At 36.2% G+C, this 26856-nt stretch overlaps 1 protein-coding gene across 13 annotated transcripts in view; it reads right to left on the bottom strand.

Moving 5' to 3' along the window:
* Positions 1–26856, bottom strand: part of ERC1 (ELKS/RAB6-interacting/CAST family member 1) — a 520536-nt gene that overhangs the window by 351005 nt on the left and 142675 nt on the right. For all 13 annotated transcript variants that reach the window (XM_040462885.1, XM_040462876.1, XM_040462881.1 and 10 more), the window contains one exon: positions 19594–19761. In XM_040462885.1, coding sequence (XP_040318819.1) covers positions 19594–19761 — 168 coding nt within the window. The remainder of the gene's footprint in view (positions 1–19593; positions 19762–26856) is intronic.

The following is a 26856-nucleotide window of genomic DNA, read 5'->3' as shown; positions in this document are numbered from 1 at the left end:
CACCTGCACTTATGCACACATCTCTCTAAAAAGAAAAAGAAAAGAAAAAAAAAAAAAAAAACCATGTTGCCAAATTTGTTGTATATAAAATAAGAGTCTGGCCTGGATGACATGCAGGGAAAATAGATCCAAACAACGGTTCCTGGTGTATATGCAATGAAAACCTAAGGATCTTACCAGATTTAATAAATTTTCCTTGGTAGATTTGGATGAATTTTCTAATCCAAAAAACTCCTCTAGGAAAAAAAGGATTAGGAGAAAAAAGTAACCAGATCTGGCAAGTACAGGAAAACAAAGGACAAAACACATGTCTGATGCTTGAAGCTATTTTCTAGTTAGGGTGTACATATTGATATGGTAGAAAGAAGAAACAGCACAAAAAGCTACTCCATCGAAGTCTGATTTATTTAATAACTTCTTCAGGTGGTTAATTATTTCAACTTCTTAACTAAAGTTGACAGGTACCTGGGCATCTATCCAAACAGCCATTCCCACAGGTGAGAATGCAATGCAAGTTAATTCATGTCAAATTATAAGCAATTCTTAAGCAGAAGAAAATACTGACTGTGCTTCAAAACTTTGATCAGGTATTTTTTTTAATCCTTTGTCCCTCTCTAGATACTTATCTATCTATTTATTACTCTGACAAGTTCCTGCTACAAGGTCTCCTGAGAGACCTGTAAGAATAATCTTTATCATGATAGAGATCTGACCCTTTCCTATTTGCATGCTAACTACCATTTTCCAGTTTAAAATGTGTGCTCAGTCAAAACAGGGCACTCTGAACTAGAGCTTGTAAGACTCTGAGAGTATTTATATGGCACTCTATCAACAGCAAATGGACCCAGATAAACATAGATCTTCAAGTTATTCACTAAGTATTCAAACACAGTTAAAAGTCAAAGGAAACAGTATTTTAACAAAAGTCAAAATTACTTCTATATTTTACAAAGCACTACAGTATAAGCTCTTAAATAGCTCTTATTTATATTATATTACAACACTTAAAAATAAAGCATTTATCCAAAGGCTGTATTCTCTCAGGTCCACTGCTACTGCCAACATGGTAATTTTGGTAGAATAAGTTTCCACAATTCTCCAGATGAGGACAAGGCTATTTAAAATCACATCCATCCCTATCCTAGGAATGCAAGGTTGGTTCAAACATACAAAAATCAATCAATATAATGTACCATATGAACAGAATAAAGAACAAAAACCACACAATCACCTCAATAAATACAGAAAAAGCATTTTACAAAGTACAACACTTTTTGGGGCACCTGGGTGGCTCAGTCGGTTAAGCGTCCAATTTCGGCTCAGGTCATGATCTCGCAGTCCGTGGGTTCAAGCCCCGCGGAACAAGCTGTCTGTGCTGACAGCTCAGAGCCTGGAGCCTGTTTCAGATTCTGTGTCTCCCTCTCTCTCTGCCCCTCCCCCACTTGCACTCTGTCTCTCTCTGTCTCAAAAATAAACATTAAAAAAAAATACAACACTTTTTCATGATAAAAACACACAATAAACTAGGAACAAAAGGAAACTTCCTCAACATGATAAAGGGCATCTAAGAAAAAATCCAAAGTTAACATCATACTTAATGACGAAAAACGAAAACCTTTCTCCTAAGATAAAGAACAATTCAAGGATACAGGCTTCACTACCTCTATTCATCATCGTATTGAACAACTTGGGAATAGCAATTAGGAAATTTGAAAAAATAAAAGGCAGCTACATTGGAAAGGAAGAAGTATAACCATCTCTTTGCAGGTGGCATAATCTTACATACAGACAATACTAAAAAATCCACTAAAACACTGTTAGAGCTAATAAACAAGTTTAGCAAAGTTGCAAAAGGCAAAATCAATATACAAAGGTCAGTTGTGTATCTGCACACTAAAAATTAATAATCTGCAAATGAAATGAAAACAATTCCATTGGTAATGGCATCAAAAAGAACAAAATATTTAGGAATAAATTTAAAGAAGTTCAAGATTTATAAATTGAAAACCACAGAACATTGATAAAGAAAATTAAAGACAACCTTGAGAAGTTGAAAGATACTCCATGTTCATCAACTGAAAAACTTGATATTGTCTGGCAATACTCTCCAAATTGACGAGCAGATTCAACACAGTCCCTACCAAATTTCCAAATTTCTTTTTTACAGAAATGGACACACTGATCTCAAAATTCATATGGAATTAAAAGGGACCCCCAAAAGCAAAAAACAATCTTGAAAAGGAACAAAGGTAGAAGATTCACAATTCCCAATATCAAAACCTACTAAAAATCTATAGTAATCAGGGGTGCGTGAGTAGCTTCATCAGTTAAGTATCCAACTTTGGCTCAGGTAATGATTTCATAGTTCGTGAATTCAAGCCCCATGTCGGGCTCTGTGCTGACAGCTCAGAGCCTGGAGCCTGCTTCAGATTCTGTCTCTGCCTCCTTCTCTGTTCCTCCCCCACTCTGTCTGTATCTCTCACAAAAATAAACATTAAAATTTTTTTTAATCCAGAGTAATCAAGACAGAGTGGTATCACACATGGATAGACATATACACCAATGGAATAGAATTAAGAGTTCAGAAATAGAATTAATGTTCAGAAATGAACACACATGTCTACAACCAACTGATTTTTAGCAAGCGTCCTAAGACCACTCAATGAAGAAAGAACAGTCTTTTTCTTTTTTTATGTTTATTTTTCAGAGAGAGAGAGAGAGAGAATGAATGAATAGATGAGCAGGGGAGGGGCAGAGAGAGCAAAGACAGAATCAGAAGCAGGCTCCAGGCTCTGAGCAGTTAGCACAGAGCCCGATGTAGGGCTCAAACCCAAGAACAGCAAGATCATGACTTGTGGCCAGAGTCAGACACTTAACCAACTGAGCCACCTGGTGCCCCAAGAACAGTCTTTTCAACAAATGGTGCTGGGACAACTGGATATATCCACATACAAAATAATGAAGTTGGACCCCTACCATACACCAAAAATTAACTTGGTCAAAGATCTAAATATAAAATCTAAAACTATATAAACTCATAGGGGCACCTGGGTGGCTCAGTTGGTTGAGCATCCGACTTCGGCTGAGGTCATGGTTGCATAGTTCGTGAATCCAAGCTCCATGCTGGGCTCGCTACTGTCAGCCTGTAGGGGCAGAGCCTGCTTCAGATCCTTTATCTCCTTGCTCTCTGCCCCTCTCCCACTTAAGCTCTCTCTCAAAAAATAAAATATTAAAAATAAATAAATAAAACTATACAACTCATTGAAGAAAATGTAGGAGGAAATCTTTGTGACCTTCAATTAGGCAAAGGTTTATTAGATAGGACACCAAAAGCACAAGCAACCAAGAAAAAATCAGATAGATTGACTTTCGTCAAAATTTAAAACTCTTGTGCACCAAAGGACTCTACCAAAAAAGTGAAAAGATAACCACAGTAGGGGAGATATATTTGCAAATCCCATAACTGATAGGGGTGGAGTCTCCAATATATAAAGACTTTCCAGAACACAACAATGAAAAGATAAATAGCTCAATTTAAAAATAAATAATATGAATAGGCATTTCTCTAAAAGATACACAAATGGCCAAGTACATGAAAAGATGTTCAACATCATTAGTCATTATGGAAATGCAAATGAAAACCACAAAAAGATACCACTACATATCTATTACAATGGCTATTTATAGAAGAAAAATAACAGATGTTGATAGGAATGTAAAATCATATAGCTGCTTTAGAAACAGTTTAGCAGTTCCTCAAAAAGTTAAACTTGAAGTTAACATCATTTCCATTCCTAGATATATACACAAGAGAAATGAAAACACCAGTTCATACAAAAACTTGTATATCAATGTTCGTAGAATCATTATTCACAACAGGCAAAAGGTGCAAACAACCCAAATGTTCACAAACTGAAGAATGGATAAACAAAATGTGGTATATTCATTCCAATTCAGCCATTAAAAAGGAATGAAGACTGATGCCTGAATAAAGTACAACAATATGAATGAACCTAAAACCCATTACCTTTAAAAAGCCAGACACAAAAAGCTGATGCTGTATTATTACATTTATATGAAATATTCAGAACAGCCAAGTCCATAGAGAAAAAGGGGAGGTTAGACATTGCCAGAGGATAGGGGTTATGACTGCTAACAGGAATGGGTTTCTTTCTGAAAATGTTCTGGAATTGAATAGTGGTGATGGTTACACAACCTTGTAAGTATACACAAAACAACTGAATTCTACAGTTTAATATGGTAAATTCTATGTTATGTGAATTATAGCTCTATTTTTAAAAACCCATTTAATTAACCCATAGTGCTGGCTTAAAAGTCAGAATTCCACAACACCCATCAATGAAGCATGAAAATTCTCTAAGCCTGAGATGTATTCTGTTTTACTCCCCAAATAACACAAAATAATTTAGCCAAGTTTCTCTATTCTTAACAGACTTTAAAATCCTTTTGCATTCAATGTATCATCTACACACATATTCAGTCCAATTATCTTCTAGATGGCACTATCTTCCACATTAGAGCACTAATACGCAAACTTTTCATCTAGACAGCTGTACTTCTCACCTGAGGTGAATCTTTAAAATAAATGTATAGCATTAATTTACCTTCTGCTATGAGTCTACCCTTTGTACCTTTTTTTAACACCTTATTCCTTCGTACTCTTTTTTCATATTTTCATACCCTGTGATAATTCCTGAACTTGGTAAAAAAATTTCAACTGCTTAGAATTTTTTCTGATTTGAAGGAACTTGTTAGGAACAATGGATGATAGTAGAAACTCTATGAATAACAGATTAAAACACTGAGTAGAACACAGAAACAGAAAAGTTCCTCTTCCATTATGATTAATAAAGCTGCCACATCAAAAGACAACAAAAAAGAGAGGAGTTTTATCACCATATCTCTCACACACACACACACACACACACACACACACACACACACACACATACACACACATACACACACACACACTCTCTCTCTCTGTCTCTCTGTCTCTGTCTCTCTCTCTCACTCTCATATTCTCAATCTCTTATTCAACATTTTTATTGAATTGGAGCAGATATTTTCCAAAGATGGCCACAGCAATACCTCCCACCTTACATGCTCTTCTACAATGTGGCTTTGCCATGCCTCCATTAAGAACTGAAGTCTATTTCTTGGCCCCCTGAATCAAGATCAATCCTGTGGCTACTATGACAAACAGAATACAGCAAAAGGAATCCTCTCACACTTCCAAACCAATTCACAGCATATAACCCTTAACTCATCAGGCAGCTTCTGCTTCTAACACCTGTGACTGTGGAAATCAGGTGGCACATAAGAAGTGTGACTACTCCCATCATGCTGTGGTATACCCAGGGCATATGCAGAAGCCCTGAGGCAAAAGACAACATGTAGCCATGTAGCCAGAGGCCAAGAAGTACCTACGCAGAATGTATGCAAGTGAAAAAGCCAGCTTGGCAGTGGATCATCCAACTGCAGACACCCCTAGCTGTCACCAAACAAATCAGGGACAAATTACTTGAGAGTCCTTCCTAAATTCATGATTCACAAATAAGTAAACAATCTGAAATGGTACTTTAAGTCACTAAGCCTTAGAAATAGTTCATTTATATAGCAATAGGTTTTTCTCCATCTATTGTAAAGCAATGCTATTGCTGTTTTAATTGCTTATATCTGAAATTTATTGTTTCTAGATTATCAGAATTATCAGAATGTAAAGTGATGGGTGCTGTGTTTGTTTTATTGTTTTCATTTTTTCAGATAAAAATGTTCTGGAAGGAGAAGCGATGGTAAGCAGGAATATATCATAACTAAAACAATTTATAACACGGTAAACTTTCCATAGGGAATAATGCATCAATCATTACAAAATGTCACTTGTATAAGATCAACATCACTTAAAAATAGTTATCTGTTGACAAACTGGAAGTTAAATTAGACTTTCCAAGTTTAGCTGTTGACCGCCTTAAGGTTTACTTGAAAAAGAGGTGGCGGGGTGGGGAAAGGGAAGGTTATATGAAGACTGACTTTGTCTTCTCTTAATTTTAGCTTCATTAACAGCTGGGTTGTGACTTAAAAATAACATTTAGAAAACACTGCAATTAATCCTTATTAAAAATAAGATTTTTTTAAGGATATTAACTTTCTCAGGACACCTGGGTGTCTCAGTTGGTTGGGTGTCCGACTCCAGCTCAGGTCATGATCTCATCGTCTGTGAGTTCAAGCCCCGCGTTGGGCTCTGTGATGACAGCTCAGAGCCTGGAACCTGCTTCAGATTCTGTATCTCCTTCTCTTTCTGCCCCTCCCCCCACTCACACTCTGTCTCTCTCTCTCAAAAATAAAATAAAAACATATACATAAATAAAATATTAACTTTCTCGGAGTAAAATTACTAAATGTCGTTTTTAGTATAAACCATATTCTCCTTTCCATTTTAAGGAAAAAGTCTAGAAATGAACACTACCTTAGTCAATACTATGAAGAAAACAAATAAAATATATTTAAAAACCTATTCTTTCTGACTTGCTACCCAAAACTTTCTGTTACCCAGTAGCAGAGAAAATTTTAAGAACCAATCTATGACCAAACAAACCAACTGCAACCTTCTAATTCTATATATTAATTAACTTTCTGCTACTCTTAAATCTAAACTCTACACACCAAAACCAACAAAACTGGAGAAACAAGTAAGGCAAAACACAGAAGTTACAGAAGCACAGACGGGAATGATGGTAACATCTGCATCAGCAAATTAAACTCCAAGCAACATTATCATTTATAATCAATCAAGCAAGAAGCTGTACAATTTTAACACAGATTTCTGAATGCAGCTCAGATTCAAATGCTCAATTACATTTTCCAGGTCAGTAATTTATTATAAAGGTAAGAAATTTACTGTAACACAAAACTACTTTAAACCATAGGGGAGAATCCTGAGAAGGAGGAGCCCAATGCTAATCCCATTGTACAGCATGCCTAGCCATCTGCTATTGTCCCATTTTATTCTCTGAGCACAGGGCTATTCCAGTGCACACAAATACATAAACTACCTAGAGAGTTAGAAGATTGTGGGTGGGCAGTGGTGGCTGAGACAGAGCCAAAAATAGTGCAGAGTATGTGACTCACAATCCAGCCACTATCACAGCTGCTACTATTCTCAGAAAACAATGATTTTTTAAATGAATATCTAATATGCCAAAAGTAATGCCAAAGTAATATGCTTCCTGGCATTCCTTCTTAAATATTAAAATATTTAAATATTACTTAAACATACCATTATAAATATTTGTGAAAAAAAATGATTACAAAATGCAGATGTCAGAAATAAGAAAAAAGATGAAAGCAATTAACTTATCCCTCTTCCTTGTGGACTAAGTCTCTGTATAAAGAAGCAAAGTAGGTTAAGTGTGCAGAATTAAGACTTTGCTCCAGGAATAGCTGACGTTCTACCTGAAAGGTTGTATCTCACTATCTACTGCAGATAAATTTCTAGTTTTTGACAGTAAATATTCAAGGCCAGAGAAAAGTGGAACTCTATTCGTTTCCTAAATAAACTAAAAGGAAAATAAAGATGAGTATATTCACTGAAAACTTTCTCCTTATGTAAGAACGGGAAATAAGTGTCCCAGTGACCAGGTAATAGGAGAGTTCATAATAAGAAAGAAAAGTCATTTGTAGACAGTGCTCTACCAGAACCTTGTAAGAATTCCTATTACAAAATGTTTGAAGAGCAAAGGCAGAATTCCAAGGCATGACAATGTGGAAAAGAACACTATTTCATGTTTTCATTCACACTGCTCTCTTAGCTTGGGATGTCTCACTCCTTTCCCATCTGCTTAGCAAATATTCATTCAATTTCACACAAGCTCAAACCTAAAATTCCTTGCTTTGTACCCCACTATATACTATCTGTATCACCACTTCTTTGACTCCCAGAAATCTAAGACTTTAGATTTCTAAAGTCTTTCCAAAGTCTTTCTGGAGAGCAGAAACCACATCTTATTTGTCTTTGTACTTAGCACAGTGCCTACTATATAGAAGGTACTATGCTGAATGGATGAATGAAGACAGTTTAGGAATACCGGGAAGCCACAAACACAATTTGACTATGCAACTATAAGTGGACGTGGTAGTGAAGAAAATGGAGAAACAGCAAACAATATTCCAGTGTATATAAATATATACATTGCTTAGAAATCTAGAAAAATGTATGGGTAGTGGTCCTGAAAAAGCCAAAAACAGTTGAGTGTATCACTGGCTCATAACCCAGGCATCACTATAAGAAAGAATTATAAAGAGTGATCTCTCCAATTAACTCAGATTTTTTTTAAGCTTATTTATTTTAAGAGAGAGAGAGAGAGAGAGAGAGAGAGAGAGAGAGCGCACGAGGGGGGAGGGGCAGAGAGTGAGGGAGAGAAAGAATGCCAAGCAGGCTCTGCACTGTCAACACATAGCCTGATGTGGGGCTCAAACTCAAGAACCATGAGATCATGACCTGAGCTGAAATCAAGAGTCACATGCTTAACCGACTGAGGCACCCAGGTGCCCCAACTGACTCAGATTTTTAAGACAGATGTGTAAGAGTCTGAATGAGGAAGAGAAAGAAGAATCTTTAAAATGACTAGACCTACAAATTTGCAAGAATAAAAATTTTTAGATGACAAAAAGAGCTTTGAGAATTGTTTTGAGAAATAAATCTGACAGATGTACAATATACCACAAAAGTCTTTTCTGGCCCTATTCAATATATTATCACTTATATGAAAGTATAAAGAATATGCTCACAGATGGGTAGAAGGCATAAAATTGAAGGAGACAAACTAAATAAATCAAGATTCAAAAAGATCCTCAAAGATTAATTGGCTGAATTTAGCAAAGTAAAATTGAGTAAGAATAAACAATAACACCTTATATCCACAGTGTGTAACACTTTATAGGTTCCAAGGTACTTTCATACACATTACATCATTTAACAAAAACCTCCTGAGGTAACTATTATACCCTGTCTATAAATGAAAAAACTGAAGGTTAGTGAGTTTCAGAGAGTTGCCAATATCACGTATCAGCTAGGACCAAGAACACAATATTCATAATGTTCTAATCATCTCTCTTGCAATTAGATCTAAAATTCCAACTGGTCAAGTATGGAAGAAAAATAAGTTCAGACAAATAACTCCCATCAGAAAAATTAAGGGCAAATGAGAACATTGAGAGGAACAGAAATATTTCACCTAGGAAAATAAGATATGAGGGCTGTCCAAAAGCAAGCTCCCAATATCTAAAAAGTCATGCTACAGAAGGAGAATTATACTTATTCAATATGGCCCCAAGTTAATCTCAATCAGCAAACACTGTAAGTAGCCAAATTCTGGTTCAAGGATAAAGGATCAAACTGTCCGAGTCATTAATTCATCATAATTGGATACATTTGACCATAAGATGAATAAATCCACTTGCCAGAGAATTCATACAAAAAATTTTAATCAGACAGCTGAACTTCATCAAATAAGCCTCTACATCTGTATCAGACACGGTTTCAAAATGTACAAATGAACTTCTAGAGAAAGATGGCTCTAATTTTAGAATTATAAAATAAGGAACAAATTTAAAGTGAAATATATGAAAACTTTTTCCTTTTTTTTTTTAAAGATACTTTACTCTCTTTTTTTTTTGTTTCATGTTTATTCATTTATCTTGAGAGAGAGATTGCAAGCTAGGGAGGGGCAGAGAGAGGGGGAGAGAGAGATCCAAGCAGGCTCCACACTGTCAGCATAGAGCCTGATGAGGGGCTCAATCTCACAAACCCATGAGATCATGACCTGAGCCAAAACCAAGAGTCAGTTTTTCTTTTCCAAAGAAAATACAGATATATACAAAGAGAGATGGGGTTTTTCTTCTTAAGCCTTTTTTAAGTTAATATTCAAACAAAGGGAAACTAATAAACATCAATGTACCAACCATGCAAGTTTAACAACATTTAATCTGCTTAGTTATTTTCATTTATGTCAAATAATATTTATTATATACATATATGTTATGAAGTATGTGAATAATAAGTTAAATACATACAAACTCATTCCCTATCTTAAGATAGTTACATATCCCTCCTTATGCCATTTCCCTTGCCTTCCCTACATCTAGAAGAATGACTCTGCTGAATTTTTATCCTAAACATTCCTTTGCCCTAAAATAAGAGGCTCCATTGTGTGACTATACCAAATTTACTTACTCATTCTTCTCTTAATGAACATTTGTAGACTGTTTCCCAGTTTTGTTTTGTTATAGCCAAACAAGGCTACTATGAGCATTCCTACACGTATACTGGAGTTCATCTAAGGTATCTGTATCGGGGAGGGTATGCCTATGTTTAACTTCATAACTCCTTCCCAAAATATTTGTACCAATTTAAAAATCCAACAGTGCTCTTCAAGAAAACCAGGTGCCATATTTATTGACACTTGATACTGTCACAGACTTCTTAATTTTCACCAACAGAGCATAAAAGTACAGGTATAAAATTGTATGTTAATCTGGTCTTATTTTACGTTCTCTTGGTTACAGTCAGGGTAAATACTTCTCATATTACCTATGTTTTACTTATATATACATAGGTTATAAAAGTACAAAAGTATGCATCCTGATCCAATATATGAGGGCATTCATAAGTACCAAAATTAAGTGTTCAACTCTGGGACAGAATGGAGGACAATACTATCAAGTAAAGATATGCCAAGGAACATAAACTGTATTTGAATTTTCACTTCTTTTTTTTAAGTTTTTAATTTATTGTGGGGGAGGTGGTGACTAGCAGAGAGAGAGAGAATGTCAAGTAGGTTCTGTGCTGTTAGCACTGAGCCCAACACAGGGCTCGATCTCACCAACCATGAGATTGTGACATGAGCTGAAATCAAGAGTAGAGTCAGATGCTTAACCAACCCCAGGCACCCCTGAAGTTTTACTTAAGCTGAGTAACTACCATTACTCATTATTCTCTATATTCTTTGCATCTCTGTAACAATTAGTTATAAAATGTAAAGACGATAATATAAATAACATAATAAGCAAGAACATAGAAAATATCATACCTATGACCTTTCTTGAAAACCTATTCAAAGGAATTCTAGGGCAATCAAGAATTAAATAAAAATTTAAACCTTGGGGTACAAAGCAGGAAGATGGCAGGGAAGACCCTAGGCTCACCTCCTCCCATGAACACAACTAGATAACTATCAAATCATCCTAAATTCCCCCAAAATCAACCTGAGGATTGACAGAACAAATTCCACAACTAAAGGCAGAGAAGAAGCCACATCCACTGTGTAGCTCCTGGACAGAAGGCAAGCAAACGACCTGGGGGCAAACAGCATGAAAACAGCGATGTGAAGAACACCTGAGGTACACAGTGCAGAAACTATTCACTCTTCTTGGAGCGCTACCCTGAAAGGCAGCATTCATGGAGACACCTCTCTGGGAACAAGGGAGCTTACGAAGCCATTTCCCTCCCCTACCCCCTCATCTTAAACACAGAACCACCTGCAAGAGGCAGCACAGTGCCCAAAGGCTGACTAACTTGCTTACACTAAGCTCCATGCCCCTGGGCTCTAGTGGAACTGCCCTTCTCAGTCACCCTTGCCCCAACCCGAGCATAGCAGGCCCCTCCCCCAGAAGACCAGCACAAAGCCCTGCCCATACCACATCTCTGGACCAGAGAGTTTGGCAAGGCCTCAGTTACAGTGGATATGATGACAACTCTCATTTCACAAGCCAACCAGACCACACCTAGCTAAAACTCACCACATTCAGGCCAGAGACAAAACACTGCCCACAGGAGGCAAGGAGAGCCTCTGCAGATAACTGACCTGAAGGACAGAACAACCAGAACACAACAGCAGACTGCACAGAGCACACACCAGAGACAGTCCCTGAGATGCCAGACCCTGGACACTACCTTAACTCTTCTTCGTAAATCCATTACTTTCAGGAGCAGGAGACATTAACTGGCTTTTCTAACACGGAGAAGAAGACAGAAACTTAGATGAAATGCAAACACAGAGGAATTTATCCCAATGAAAGAACAAGATAAAACCACGGCCAGAGATCTAAGCAAAACAGATATAAGGAACATGATTGATGAAGAATTTAAAGCAACAATCCTGAGGCACCTGGGTGGCTCAGTCAGTTGAGCATCTGACTCTCGATTTGATTTCAGACTCCGTGCTGAGCATAAAGCTTGCTTAGATTCTCTCTCTTTCCCTCTGCCCCTCTCCCCCATTCACACACTCTCTCTCTTTCTAAAATAAAAAATAAAATACACATATCCTTAAAAAAACAAAGCAACATCATAAGGATACTCACTGGGTTTGAGAAAAGAAGACATCAGTGACACCTTTACCACAGAGATAAAAGAGCTAAAAAGAATCCATAAGAGAGAAGAGTGCAATAAATGAGACTAGAAACACACCTGATGCATTGAACAGCAGGCAGGAAGAAACAGAGGAATGAATTAGAAGAGAAAGTAATGGAAAGCAACGAAGATGAACAAAAGAGAAAAAAGAATTATGCAAGACAAGAACAGACTTAAGGAACACAGTGACTCATTTGTATTATAGTAGTCCCAGAAGAAGAGAGAGAAAAGGGGGCAGAAAAATTACTTAAAGAAGTAATAGCTGAAAACTTCCCTTATCTGGGGAAGGAAATAAATATCCAAATCCAGGAGGCACAGAGAAATCAACAAAAGCAGGCCAACACCAAGACATACTGTAATTAAATTTATAAAATACAGTGATAAAGAAAAAACTTTAAAAGCAGCAAAACAAAAGAACTCATTAACTTACAACAGAAAACCCAAAAGGCTAGCTGGAGATTTTTCAACAGAAACTTGGCAAGCCAGAAGGTAGTACCATGATATATTCAAAGTGTGAATGGGAAAAATCTGCAGCTGAAAACAATATATCCAGCAAGACTATCATTCAGAATAGCATGACAAATAAAGAGTTTCCCAGCCAAACAAAAATCAGAAGAGTTCATGAGCACTATAAGCCAGCCCTGCAGGAAATATTAAAGGGGACTCTTTGAGTAGTAAAAAGAAACCAAAAGTGACAGTATGAAGGCAGGAAAAACAAAAGCAGTAAAAATGAATATTTCTGTAAAAAACAGTCAAGGAACTCACATACAAAGGATATAAAATATAATAACATATACCTATAAATGGGGAGGAGAGGAGAAAAGAATCGGTTCAAACTTGAATGACCATCAACTGAATATAGACTGATATTTGCAGAACACGTTGGTAACATATATATATACAGACCTAATGGTAACCATACATCAAAAACCACTAATAAACATGCAAAGAATAAAGAGAAAGAAATCCAAATATATCACTAAAGAAAATCAGAAAAACATGAAAAAAAGAAAAAAATGAAAGGATCAGAAAAAATCTCCAGAAACACCCGCAAAACAAGTAATAAATTGGCAATAAATACATATCTATCAATAATTAGTTTGAATGTAAATGGACTACATGCTCCAATCAAAAGACATGGGTATCAGAATAGATTAAAAATACAATATCCTTTTATGTGCTGCCTACAAGAGACTCACCTCAGACCTAAAGACACCTCCAGATTGAAAGTGAGGGGAGAAACATTTATCATGCAAATGATGTCAAGTAGAAGGAATAGCAACACTTATATCGGAGAAACTAGACTTCAAAACAAAGACTGTATGTAACAAAAGACGGAATGGCACTGTACAGTAATGAAGGAGACAATCCAACAAGATATAACAATTATAAATATATATGCACCCAACATTATTATAATGGCTTATAACACACTGGACCAGATGGATGTAACAGATATGTTCAGAACATTCCATCCTAAAACAGAATACACATTCTTTTCAAGTGCACATGCAACATTCTTCAGAACAGATCACATACTAGGTCAAAAAGAGGCCTCAACAAACACAAAAATTGAAGTCATACAAGAACCTTTTCTAACCACAACAGTATGAAACTAGAAGTCAACCACAAGAAAAAAGTCTGGGAAGACCAGAAATACATGGAGGTTAAACAATATGCTACTAAACAATGAATGGGTCAACTAAGAAATTAAAGAAGAAATAAAAAGTACCTGGAAACAAATGAACATAAGAAATGAAACAAATGAAAATAAACAAATGAAAATAAAGACACAATGGCCCAAAACCTTTGGGCAGCAAAAGTAGTTTTAAGAGGGAAGTTTACTGCAGTACAGGTTTATTTTAAGAAGAAAAATCTCAGATAAACAGCCTAACCTTACGCCAAAAGGAGCTAGAAAAAAGTAACAAATGAAGCCTTAGGGTCAGCAGAAGGAAGGAAATAATAAAAATTAGAGCAGAAATAAAATGATATGGAAACTAAAGAAAAAAATAGAATAGATCAAGGAAACCAGGAGCTAGTTCTTTGAAAAAATTAATAAAATTGATAAACCTCTGGCCAAACTTGTCAAAAAGAAAAGAGAAAGGACCCAAATAAAATCGCAAAAAAGAGAGGAGACATAACAACTAACATCACAGAAATACAAACAATTATAAGTGAATATTATGAAAAAATATATGCTAATAATTGGACAACCTAGAAGAAATGGATAAATCCCTAGACTACAAATTACAAGAGCTGAAACAGGAAGCAATAGGAAACTTGAATAGACTGATTACCAGCAAAGAAACTAATAATCAAAAATCTCCCAACAAACAAAAGTCCAGGACCAGATGGCTTCACAGGTGAACTCCAGCAAAAATTTAAAGAAGAGTTACTATTCATTCTTCTCAAACTATTCCAAAAATAAAAACTTCCAAATTCATTCAATGAAGCCAGCATTACCCTGATACCAAAACCAGATAAAGACATCACAATGAAAAGGAACTATAGGCCAAGATCCCTGATGAATGTGGATGCAAAAATTCATGATAAAAACCCTCAACAAAGTAGGTTTACAGGGAGCATACCTCAACATCATAAAGGCTATATATGAAAAACCCACAGCTAATAACATCCTCAGTGGGGAAAACTGACAGCTTTTCCTTTATGGTCAAGAACAAGAAAGGGATGTCCATTTCTACCACTTATATTCAACTTAGTACTGGAAGTCCTAGCCACAGCAATCAGACAACAAAAAGAAATAAAAGGCATCCAAATAGGCAAGGAAGAAGTCAAACTTTCACTATTTGCAGATGTCATGATATTATGTATAGAAAACTTAAAAGACTCCATGAAAAAGACTGCTAGAACTGACAAATGAATTCATAAAGTCTCAGGATACAAAATCAATCTACAGAAATCTGCTACATTTCTATATACCAACAATGAATCATCAGAAAGAGAAATCAAAGAATCAATCCCATTTACAATTGCACCAAAAACAATTAAGATACCTAGAAATAAACATAACCAAAGAGACAAAAGATCTATACTCTGAAAAACATAAAACATGGATGAAAAATTGAAAACACAAAGAATGGAAAGACATTCCATGCTCACCATTCAGGAGAACAAATATTGCTTTTTTTTAATGCTTTTTTTTTTTTTTTTTTTTTAAGAGAGAGAATTTGAGCAGAGGAGGGGCAGAAAGAAAGGGAGACATAGAATCCAAAGCAACTCCAGGCTCTGAGCTGTCAGCACAGAGCCCAACATGGGGCTCGAACTTCAGGGAACTCTGAAGTCAGAAGCTTAACCAGCTGAGCCATCCAGACGCCCCAGAACAAATATTGTTAAAATGTCTATGTTACCCAAAGCAATCTAAACATTTAATGCAATCCCTATCTAAATACCAACAGCATTGTTCACAGAGCTAAAAAGCAATCTTAAAATTTATATGAAACCACAAAAGACCCTGAATACCCAAAGCAGCCTTGAAAAAGAAAAGCAAAGCTGGAGGCATCACAATTCCAGACTTCAAGTTATATTATAAAGCTGCCGTAATAAAAACAGTGTGGTACTGGCACAAAAACAGACATACAGATCAATGGAACAGAATAGAAACCCCAGAAATAAACCCACAATTACATGGTCAATTAATCTTCCACAAAGCAGGATAGAATACCCAAAGGGAATGTCTCTTCAACAAATGGTGTTGGGAAAATTGAACAGCAACATGAAAAAGAATGAAATTGGACCACTTATACCATGCACAAAAAGAAATTCAAAATGGACTAAAGACCTGAATTTGAGACCTGAAACCATAAAAATCCTAGAAGACAACACAGGCAGTAACTTCTTTGACATCAGCCATAGCAACTTCTTTCTAGATAGGTTTCCTGAGGCAAAGGGAACAAAAGCAAAACTAAACTATTGGGACTACATCAAAATAAAAAACTTCTGCACAGCAAAGGAAACAATCAACAAAACTAAAAGGCAACCTATGGAATGGGAGAGATATTTGCAAATGAAATATCTGATAAAGGGTTAGTATCCAAAATATATAAAGAACTTATAAAGCTCAACACCAAAAAAATGAATAACCCAATTATAAAATGGGCAGAAGACATAAACAAACATTTTCCCAAAGAAGCCATAGAGATGTCCAACAGACATATGAAAAGATGTTCAACATCACTTATCATCAGGGAAATGCAAATCAAAACCACAATGAGATATCACCTCACATCAAAATGTCAAAATGGCTAAAACCAACAACAGAAGACACAGTAGGTGTTAGTGAGGAGGTGGTGAAAGGAGAACCCTCTTGCACTCTTGGTGAGAATACGCTGATGCAACCAGTCTGGAAAATAGTATGGAGGTTCCTCAAAAAGTTAAAAATAGAACTACCCTAAGATCCAGCAATCGTACTACTTGGTATTTACCCAAAGAATACAAAAGCACTAATTCAAAGGGATATATGCACCCCTATGTTTATAGCAACCTTATTACAAAAGCCAAGATATGGAAGCAGCCCAAATGTCCATCAACTGATGAATGGATAAAGAAGATGTGGCATATATATACAATGGCATATTACTGAGCCATAGAAAAGAATGAATCTTGCCATTTGCAATGATATGGATGGAGCTAGAGAGTATGCTAAGTAAAATAAATCAGTCAGAAAAAGACAAATATGGTATGATTTCACTCATCTGTGGAATTTAAGAAACAAAATAAATGAGCAATGTAAAAAAAAGGGAGGGAGGTGGGGAGAGAGAGGGCAAACCAAGAAACAGACTCTTAACTATAGAGAACTGACAGTTACCAGAGGGGAGGTCAGTGGAGGGATGGGTAAAATAGGTGATGGGGATTAAAGAGGGCACTTGTAACAAGCACCGGATAATGTATGGAAGTGTTAAATCACTACACTGTATACTTAACACAAATATTACACTGTATGTTAACTAGCTAGAATTTAAATAAAAAATTTAAAAAACAATTAAAAAAAAAAAATTATACCTTGGCAATAGTTAGCTGTGACACTGTAAAACTAGTAACAAACATTAAATTCACTTAAACACAGAAGTAAAAGCTAAACAATATGAATTATAATTATAGTAAAAATGTCTTTCCCCCTTGAAAAGCAACACATTGTAAATCCATAAAGTATTATGGATTCAATAAGTAACAAAGCTTACCAACAAAAATCAAGATGGGAGAGATCATAAGTAAACTATTTTTCATAAAAAGTAGTCAACAGATGCAGATTTTTAAATTTGTTAAATCAAAAATACTAATTTGAAAATATATATGCACCCCTATGTTTGCTGTAGCATTATTGATAATAGCCTAATCATGGAAGCAGCCCAAGTGTCCCAACAATAGATGAATAGATGACTGGTGTATATATACATACAATGGAATATATTCAGCCATTTATTTATTTTTTTTTTATTTTTTTTTCAACGTTTATTTATTTTTGGGACAGAGAGAGACAGAGCATGAACGGGGGAGGGGCAGAGAGAGAGGGAGACACAGAATCGGAAACAGGCTCCAGGCTCTGAGCCATCAGCCCAGAGCCTGACGCGGGGCTCGAACTCACGGACCGCGAGATCGTGACCTGGCTGAAGTCGGACGCTTAACCGACTGCGCCACCCAGGCGCCCCTCAGCCATTTAAAAAAATGAAATCTTGCCATTTGCAATAACGTGGATGGAGCTAGAGAACATAATGCTAAGTGAAAAAAAAGTCGGAGAAAGACAAATACCGTATGATTTCACTCATACGTGGAATTTAAGAAACAGAACGAATAAAAAAAAAAACAGACTCTTAACTGTAGAAAACAAATCGATAGTTAACTGAGGGGAAGTGTGTAGGGGATGGATGAAATAGGTAAAGAGGATTAAGAGTATACTTATCACAATGAGCACTGACACAGGTATAGAATCGCTGAATCACTATATTGTATACACTGTATGTTACCTATACTGGAATTAAAATTTAAAAAGAAAAACTAAAAAATAACAAAAATTATTTTAAAAGTAAGCATGTCAGGAGAAAGAGTGATGAGGAGATTATATGCATAATAATTTAAATAATTTATCTTGTTGACAAGATATAGTCAACAGATATTTAAAGTGATCAAATATTTATGGTTACATACAGGAAGCAAATGAAAACCAAACTAATATACTATTGGTAAAATACATGACATGGTCTTCTGTACTACAAAGAAAAGGTGAGGGACGCCTGGGTGGTTCAGCTGGTTAAGGGTCCAACTCTTGATATCCTCTCAGGTCATGGTATCATGGTCGTGAGATCAAGCCCTGCATTGGGCTCCAAGCTGAGCATGCAGCCTGTTTGGGATTCTCTCTCTCCTTCTCTCTCTGCCCCTCCCATGCTCATGGGCACTGAATGAATGAATGAATAAATAAGAACTGAATGTGAGGTTTAGTAAAGAGAGTTTTATTCCTTGGCTATTGTTAGAGGTTAAAAATTAAAAAAAATTTTTTTACATTTATTTATTTTTGAGAGACAGAGAGAGACAGAGCAAGAGTAGGGGAGGGGCAGAGAGAAAGGGAGACACAGAATCCGAAGCAGGCTCCAGGCTCTGAGCTCAAACCCATGAACCTTGGGATTATGACCTGAGCCAAAGTCAGACGCTTAACTGACTGAGCCACCCAGGTGCCCCAGGTAGAGGTTAAAAATAAACTGGAACAAGATCGAATATTTCTAATCTGTCATCTCAGTGGAGATGAACAATAAATACTACTGTTTACTATAACTGTTATCTCAAGAGTATCCCTTACTTAAGCTTAAAAAAAGGGAGGGGAATAATTATTGATACTTTTCTTATTTATTCCAGAGTTAGCCTCTTACAATCATGAGGAACCTACAAGTAACCTACAAAGCGACCTATGAGGCACTTTGCAGAAACAGCAGCATCAAAAATACTATGGACACTAAGCGCATTACTTTAAAAATTGAATATGCAGAGCAGTTTTAACAATCTACCTACTGCAACAACACTTTCATTTACTAACCATAAAAATATAAACAGTGGAATAAGAAAGAAACTTTGACAGAATGTAGGTATAACTTAGTGGTAGGAATGGGGATGTATGGTAAGTGTAGGAAACTAAACTCAGAACACCTGCACCTTACCTTCTTCTGAAGAACATTAACCTTTCGCTCCTTCACATCCAGCATGTCCTTGAGGTCATGTATCTCTCCAGCTTGTGTCCCCTTCTCCTCGGCCATATCCTGAATTTGTTTTGTCTTCTTATTCAGCATGGTTTCCTTCTCTTCCAAACGCAATCGGAGAGCATCCACCTAAGAATGTGGCATTTTTACAAATGATTAAATGAAAAGAAAGGAATGTAATTCCTTCCAAATAGATGTGTACAATTGCCCAAATGATACTTATATAGTAAGTGTTCATTAGAATCAATAAAATACCACTCTAAATACAATCATTGCTATTTAGAAACTAAACCATAAACCTTATGAGCAGTTTTGTAATAAAAATAAAATTTACATTAGTTAAATATACGATATAGCAGGATAAATAGATCTGAATCAAGGGACAAAATGGAGACTTGTTATAAAGAGACTGAGTTTTGCCACTTCTATAAAAGTAGTATATCTTCATAAGGTCCCAGTAATTCACTTTTGCTTTTAATTCCCTTGCCTTTGGGGATGTGTCGAGTAAGAGATTGCTACGGCTGAGGTCAGAGAGGTCTTTTCCTGCTTTCTCCTCTAGGGTTTTGATGGTTTCCTGTCTCACATTCAGGTCCTTTATCCATTTTGAGTTTATTGGGCAGAAAACATGAATAGACACTTCTCTAAAGAAGACATCCGGATGGCCAACAGGCACATGAAAAGATGTTCAGCGTCGCTCCTCATCAGGGAAATACAAATCAAAACCACACTCAGATATCACCTCACGCCAGTCAGAGTGGCCAAAATGAACAAATCAGGAGACTATAGATGCTGGAGAGGATGTGGAGAAACGGGAACCCTCTTGCACTGTTGGTGGGAATGCAAATTGGTGCAGCCGCTCTGGAAAGCAGTGTGGAGGTTCCTCAGAAAATTAAAAATAGACCTACCCTATGACCCAGCAATAGCACTGCTAGGAATTTATCCAAGGGACACAGGAGTACTGATGCATAGGGGCACTTGTACCCCAATGTTCATAGCAGCACTCTCAACAATAGCCAAATTATGGAAAGAGCCTAAATGTCCATCAACTGATGAATGGATAAAGAAATTGTGGTTTATATACACTATGGAATACTACGTGGCAATGAGAAAAAATGAAATATGGCCTTTTGTAGCAACGTGGATGGAACTGGAGAGTGTGATGCTAAGTGAAATAAGCCATACAGAGAAAGACAGATACCATATGGTTTCACTCTTATGTGGATCCTGAGAAACTTAACAGGAACCCATGGGGGAGGGGAAGGAAAAAAAAAAAAAAAAAAAGAGGTTAGAGTGGGAGAGAGCCAAAGCATAAGAGACTGTTGAGAACTGAGAGCAAACTGAGGGTTGATGGGGGGTGGGAGGGAGGAGAGGGTGGGTGATGGGTATTGAGGAGGGCACCTTTTGGGATGAGCACTGGGTGTTGTATGGAAACCAATTTGACAATAAATTTCATATATAAATAAAAAAAAAAAGTAGTATAATCTACAACTATGCTTCTCAAACTTTAGGTGCATTACAATCATCTGGAGGGTTTAAACAGATTGCCAGGCCCAGCCACCAGAGCTTCTGCTTCAATGGGTTTAGGGCTCATGAATTAGTTGTGGGTTGTTTTTTTTTTTTTTTTAATGAATTAGTTTTTCCAACAAGTTCCCAAATGATTCCACACTGCTTTAGAAATCTAAAGTTAGAAAGAAAACCCTAAGTATCAATCACCAAGCATGACACTTACTGTATCACATAATACAAACTAATGGTAGAATATGATGCTTTTTAGACAGACAATCCCATAATGCACTGAGACATCTGTACAAAGGAAAGCAAAGGTCTATTTTCAGACCCCAAGCCTAGTCAGCTGAAGCCTAGCATCCAGTTACTTTTATCCCCCCCAGCTTTAACACTTCTCACTAAACATAATTTTCAAATAACTAGAAACCTAATAATAGTGCATATTTTTAAATCCACTCAAATTAAATTTTATCAAGCATACTCACACATTAAATTTATTTTGGGTTTGTTTCTTTGTTTTGCTTTTCCACTAGATTTAAAGTTCAGCAAATAGTAACACATCTATTATAGCAAACGAGGGAGGTACATTTCTTTCATTTTAAGACAGTGTGTTGTTCAACAGAAATATGTTAAGTCCTATGCAAACCACAATGAAACTTAAGCTTTCTAGCAGCTACATTAAAAGAGATAAAATTAATTTTAATACTGTATCTTGTTTAATCTATCTACAATACTGTCATTTCAAACATGTAATCCATATTAAAAACTATTAATGAGCCATTTTACTTTATATTCTTTGTTTCATACCAAGTCTTAAAAGTCCAATGCATATTGTAATTTTTATTTACATCATATCTCAATTTGGACTACCATATTTCAAGTCTCAATGGCCACATGTGGACTGGTGGCTTCCACAGTGAAAGTGCAAATCTAAGACATCAAGTATATTTCTATAAAACATCTTTAACCTAGAACTTGTCCTATATTATTTTTCCTGGCTAATTAACCAGCCCACAAAGAAAAAACAGGTAGCATGAGTAATGACTCACATTTAAAGTACACCAAAACTCTCAAGGACAATCTAATATTATATCTAAACTATAAGGTATTTGAGACCCAATACTGTGTATGGTAATACTGCTAAGTATTATGGAAAATATCCTATGAGACTAGTCTCATTTGAGACTGCTATAGTTAAGTCATTACATACTTACAAATTATGTTGGTCTGTGCTGGAAAGGAAAAACATGTAAATAAACCAAATTTTACTCTGCTAAACTACACTTCTACCAACCACTTCAACGTCACTAGTCCCACCAAGCCAGAAATTGGGGAAGTAATCTTTTTAGGCTCCATTTATAATTCTTTACCACAAATTCAACCATGTCCCCTCAATAAATACCTGTCACTTCTAATTTTCCTGTATTCTATTTTAATAGGAAATATGGTAACCTCATTATATTCTGGAAAGGTCCACCTAAGAACTTTCAAACTCTTAAATTCTTATTTCTGAAACACAACTGTTTTCTTTCTTCTAGCCTACTAAGTCGTCTCTTTGTGCACAGCATAACTTCTGATCTAAAATCTCTTTTCTATCATTCATCCCTATTCTGGTTTTACTTCTTTTTCTCCCAGCCTGAACAATCATTCAACACAGCCTCATAGCACCTCCTTTTTATTTTAGTCATATTCATTTTACACATCTTTTCTTCTCTATTAAATGGTTTTCTTCATTCTACTCTCAGACTTCTGAACCTTTCTGCATATGGTCATGTATGTGCTTGCCAACCATACCTACGGTAAATTAAAAATCCTCACAATTCTATCCTCAAGCATCATATCTTCTTCACTTGCATTCTCCCTGTGGAAAACTTCACTCTCCCCTGGCGACCTGGAAAACTGGGACTGAGAAAAAGTAGCTATAAATAAACAATGGCAGGAATTAAGATTAACTTGTCTGTCTCCAGATCCTCCAATCTTACCCACTAACTCTGTAATACACTACCTCACTAACAACTAGAGAAAAAAGAGTATATATGATTTCGTATATGTAAAATTCTAGAGAATGTATATTAATTACAGTAATAGAATAGAACACTAATAGATCAAGGTTGCCTGGGAAGAGGAAGAGGGGGGAGTAGTAAAGAATATCAGGGAAAAGCAAAAGAAAGGAATTACAAAGAGGTACACGAAATCTGCAGGACATATTCATTATCTTGACTGTGGTACTGGTTTCACAGGTGTGTGTGTGTGTGTGTGTGTGTGTGTGTGTGTGTGTGTGTGTCAAAACTCACCAGACTGTACATTTTAAATATATGCAGTTTATGTCAACAAATTTTTTTTTAATTTTTTAATGTTTATTTATTTTTGCGAGAGAGAAAGAGACAAAGCGTGAGCTGGAGAGGGGCAGAAAGAGAGGGAGACACAGAATCCAAAGCAGGCTCCAGGCTCCAGGCTCCAGTGGTCAGAGCCCGATGCAGGGCCTGAACCCACGAACTGTGAGATCATGACCTGAGCCAAAGTCAGAGGCTTAACCGACTGAATCACCCAGGTGCCCCAATAAATTTTATTTTTTAAAAAGCAAAAGCAGAAAGTATGGTATTTATTAAGAAATAAACCAACAGAACTTTGCAAGAGAAATGGGAGCCGAGCTCACAGACCCACACATACGGGAACCCATACATATAAAAAACAGAGGTGATACTATAATCAGCAAGAAAAGGACAGAGTATTCAATAAACTGTCTTCAAACAATTGGCTACCCATACTGATGAAGGGGGTCAGATCTCTAACTCATACACAAAAATAAATTCTAGGTAAATTAGGGGCGCCTGGGTGGCGCAGTCGGTTAAGCGTCCGACTTCAGCCAGGTCACGATCTTGCGGTCCGGGAGTTCGAGCCTCGCGTCGGGCTCTGGGCTGATGGCTCAGAGCCTGGAGCCTGTTTCCGATTCTGTGTCTCCCTCTCTCTCTGCCCCTTCCCCGTTCATGCTCTGTCTCTCTCTGTCCCAAAAATAAATAAACGTTGAAAAAAAAAATTTTTTTTTAAATTCTAGGTAAATTAAAGATTTTATATTTGAGAAGCAAATCTTTAAAACTTTTAGAAGGAAAATATACAAAAATACTACTAAATTTAAATTTAAATTTAAAACTTCTGCACATCATGATACTATTTTAAAGTGTTTTATTATTTAATCTGTATTTTATGTGCCTGAAATATTTCATTCTTAACAATCATACTAAGGAAAATACAGGAATATTGATAGTTGCTTTAAAAATGTAGATATTTTATAAGCTGGCAAAATTAAATAGGATCCAATACTGAATTTCAATTTTCAAAATTTATGACCATTTACAATCACTCCAAAAAAATTTAAATGCCTAGGTATAAGCCTAACAAAACTTATAAAGGATCTATATGCTGAAAATTACAAATAAGAAATCAAAGAAGATCTAAATGTGTTCTTCCCTTGAATACTTTATGAAATGTAAACGACATGTGTTAAGATAGCCAGCCTATTTAAAATTTTTCTCAGAGATATGGAAAACGAAAAGATTAAAGTGATTTTTAAAAAATGTGTTTACTGACAAACAGTATAACTACAATAAATAAAACCCAGTGAATCCAAGAAATATAACAACTAAAAATATATAGTTTTGGTGCCTGAATTCAGCACTAAAGACCTCAGAGCAAGAATTAAAATTCAATGCAAAAAAGATTAATTACATGATTTCCCCAATAGTCCTTTCTAAAGTGCAAGATGACAAAAGTCTTTACATTTCCTTGGTTTTCCATCACCAACCTGTTAAAATCAGAAACACTCTACCATGCAAAAAACAAAAAAGTCCACAAGACAATGTCAGAACTGAATATTGATTCAATTTGAAGAAATGGACCACCACCACAGAGCAAAGACCTTTGTGGAATATGAAATTCACAACCAGGCTGCTTAAGATGCCAAAAGAGCCCATTGACCCTTATCCACTTGGCATTCAGGCACAGCTCAAGCTGGCCTGTGTGGCTACTAATCCTATTTGACAGTATCAGATTTGGTTCCTATTAGCTGAATCCATTACAGGGCATCAGTCACAGTGATTCAAGAGGGTGCTTATTGAAATCACTGACCCTTCTGCAGAGTTAAAGAGGTCAAAGTCTTAAAAAAAAGTACACGTCAGAAAATTTAAAAATAAATCATATACTAAATCATTTGCACCTAATTTCTACATTCCCATTTGTATTTTGTATACTGCATATTCTACTTCTCTCTCTTTTTTAATGCTTATCTATTTATTTTGAGAGAGGGAGAAAGACAGCAAGCAGGAGAGGGGCAGAGAGAGATGGAAACAGAGAATTCCAAGCAGGCTCTGCGCTGTCACTGTCGAGTCCAATGCAGGGCTCAAACTCATGAACCATGAGATCATGACCTGAGCGAAAGAAGTGGGACATTTAACCGACTGAGCCATCCATGTGCCCCTGAATATTCTACTTCAAACACATATACTATATATCCCAATAAACACAAGCAAAGACAAAGCAACCTCCTAAAAGACATTTCACTCAATATCCCTGAAATATATTACTGAATTCTTATTATAAAGGCAAAAAGTCCAGACATTTAAATTTGTAGATAAGTCTTAACTGCCTAATTTCTTTGTCTCTCAGTTCTTCTCAGCATTAATTTCAGAAAAATGAAATGTTTTCCTTCTGTGGGTAAGAAATCAGAATACAGCAGAAATACATCCCTCAGCATTTCTAAATGTTCCTCATTCTGTTGGTACCAAAGTCTCATAGGACAATAACTATAAGACTTCATATTTCTGCTTCTTTACCAAAAGTACCTAGATATCCTAGCTGCATTTGTACATTAGATCCCTCACTCAGCTAAGTGACCTTGGAAATGTGCCAGTGCTAACCAGTCATAGATACCTGCATGCCATTTTGAGGGAATGTCAGGTATGAGACCCACAGGAATTGGTGACTGAAAAAAAGTAAAAAATGAAAACTCTTGTATTAAACATACAAACCTTCAGTGTAAGAGTAGCTGGAAATGCAGGCTTTGGTATAAAATAGATCTCATATAACAAATATTAGGTACAGAAATACTCAAGTCCATAGTAATTAGAATTACTAAATGATCTTGTCTTTACTAAGTATTCAATTCGAATCACTTACTGTAATACACTTTTTCTTGGTCTACTTTTTTTGTGCAATGAAGAATTTAAATGTGTTTGTCTGGAGATCTAAGATAAAAATAACCACAAAAACCACTCTGCTACTACTAGATTAATTGCTCTGAATTCTACATTGATCTTTTTGGTTTGGAGTGAGCTAAGTTCATAGTACAATTTTGTGTGAGGTCCATATTTTGCAAACCACAAAAAAAACACATTCAGGAAAGCCCCTCAGAGACGAGCTGGACACATAATCATCACCCTAATACCATTCCTGGTAGGAGGAATAAGACCTTGTTTATTCACATCAACTGCACTGGAGGAACAGCATCCACCTAGCTTGCCAAGCGTCAAGGTCTGTGGCAAACAGGTTATGCCAACTTCAAAAACACAGAAGGTTTTTCTCTACAAGATTTTCTCTACCATTGGACATGAACAGAAAAATGGCTACCCGGCTCTTCTGGACTCACTTCTGATCAAAAGCTATCAACTCTCTTAAGCTATCTTATTTACATCATGAATCTAAATACACAATAGCAGTAGTAAC

Source organism: Herpailurus yagouaroundi, unplaced genomic scaffold (genome assembly GCF_014898765.1).
Source record: "Herpailurus yagouaroundi ecotype Mexico unplaced genomic scaffold, PumYag 355, whole genome shotgun sequence".
NCBI classification, from domain to species: Eukaryota; Metazoa; Chordata; class Mammalia; order Carnivora; family Felidae; genus Herpailurus; species Herpailurus yagouaroundi.
This window is presented reverse-complemented; position numbering and strand designations above follow the sequence as displayed.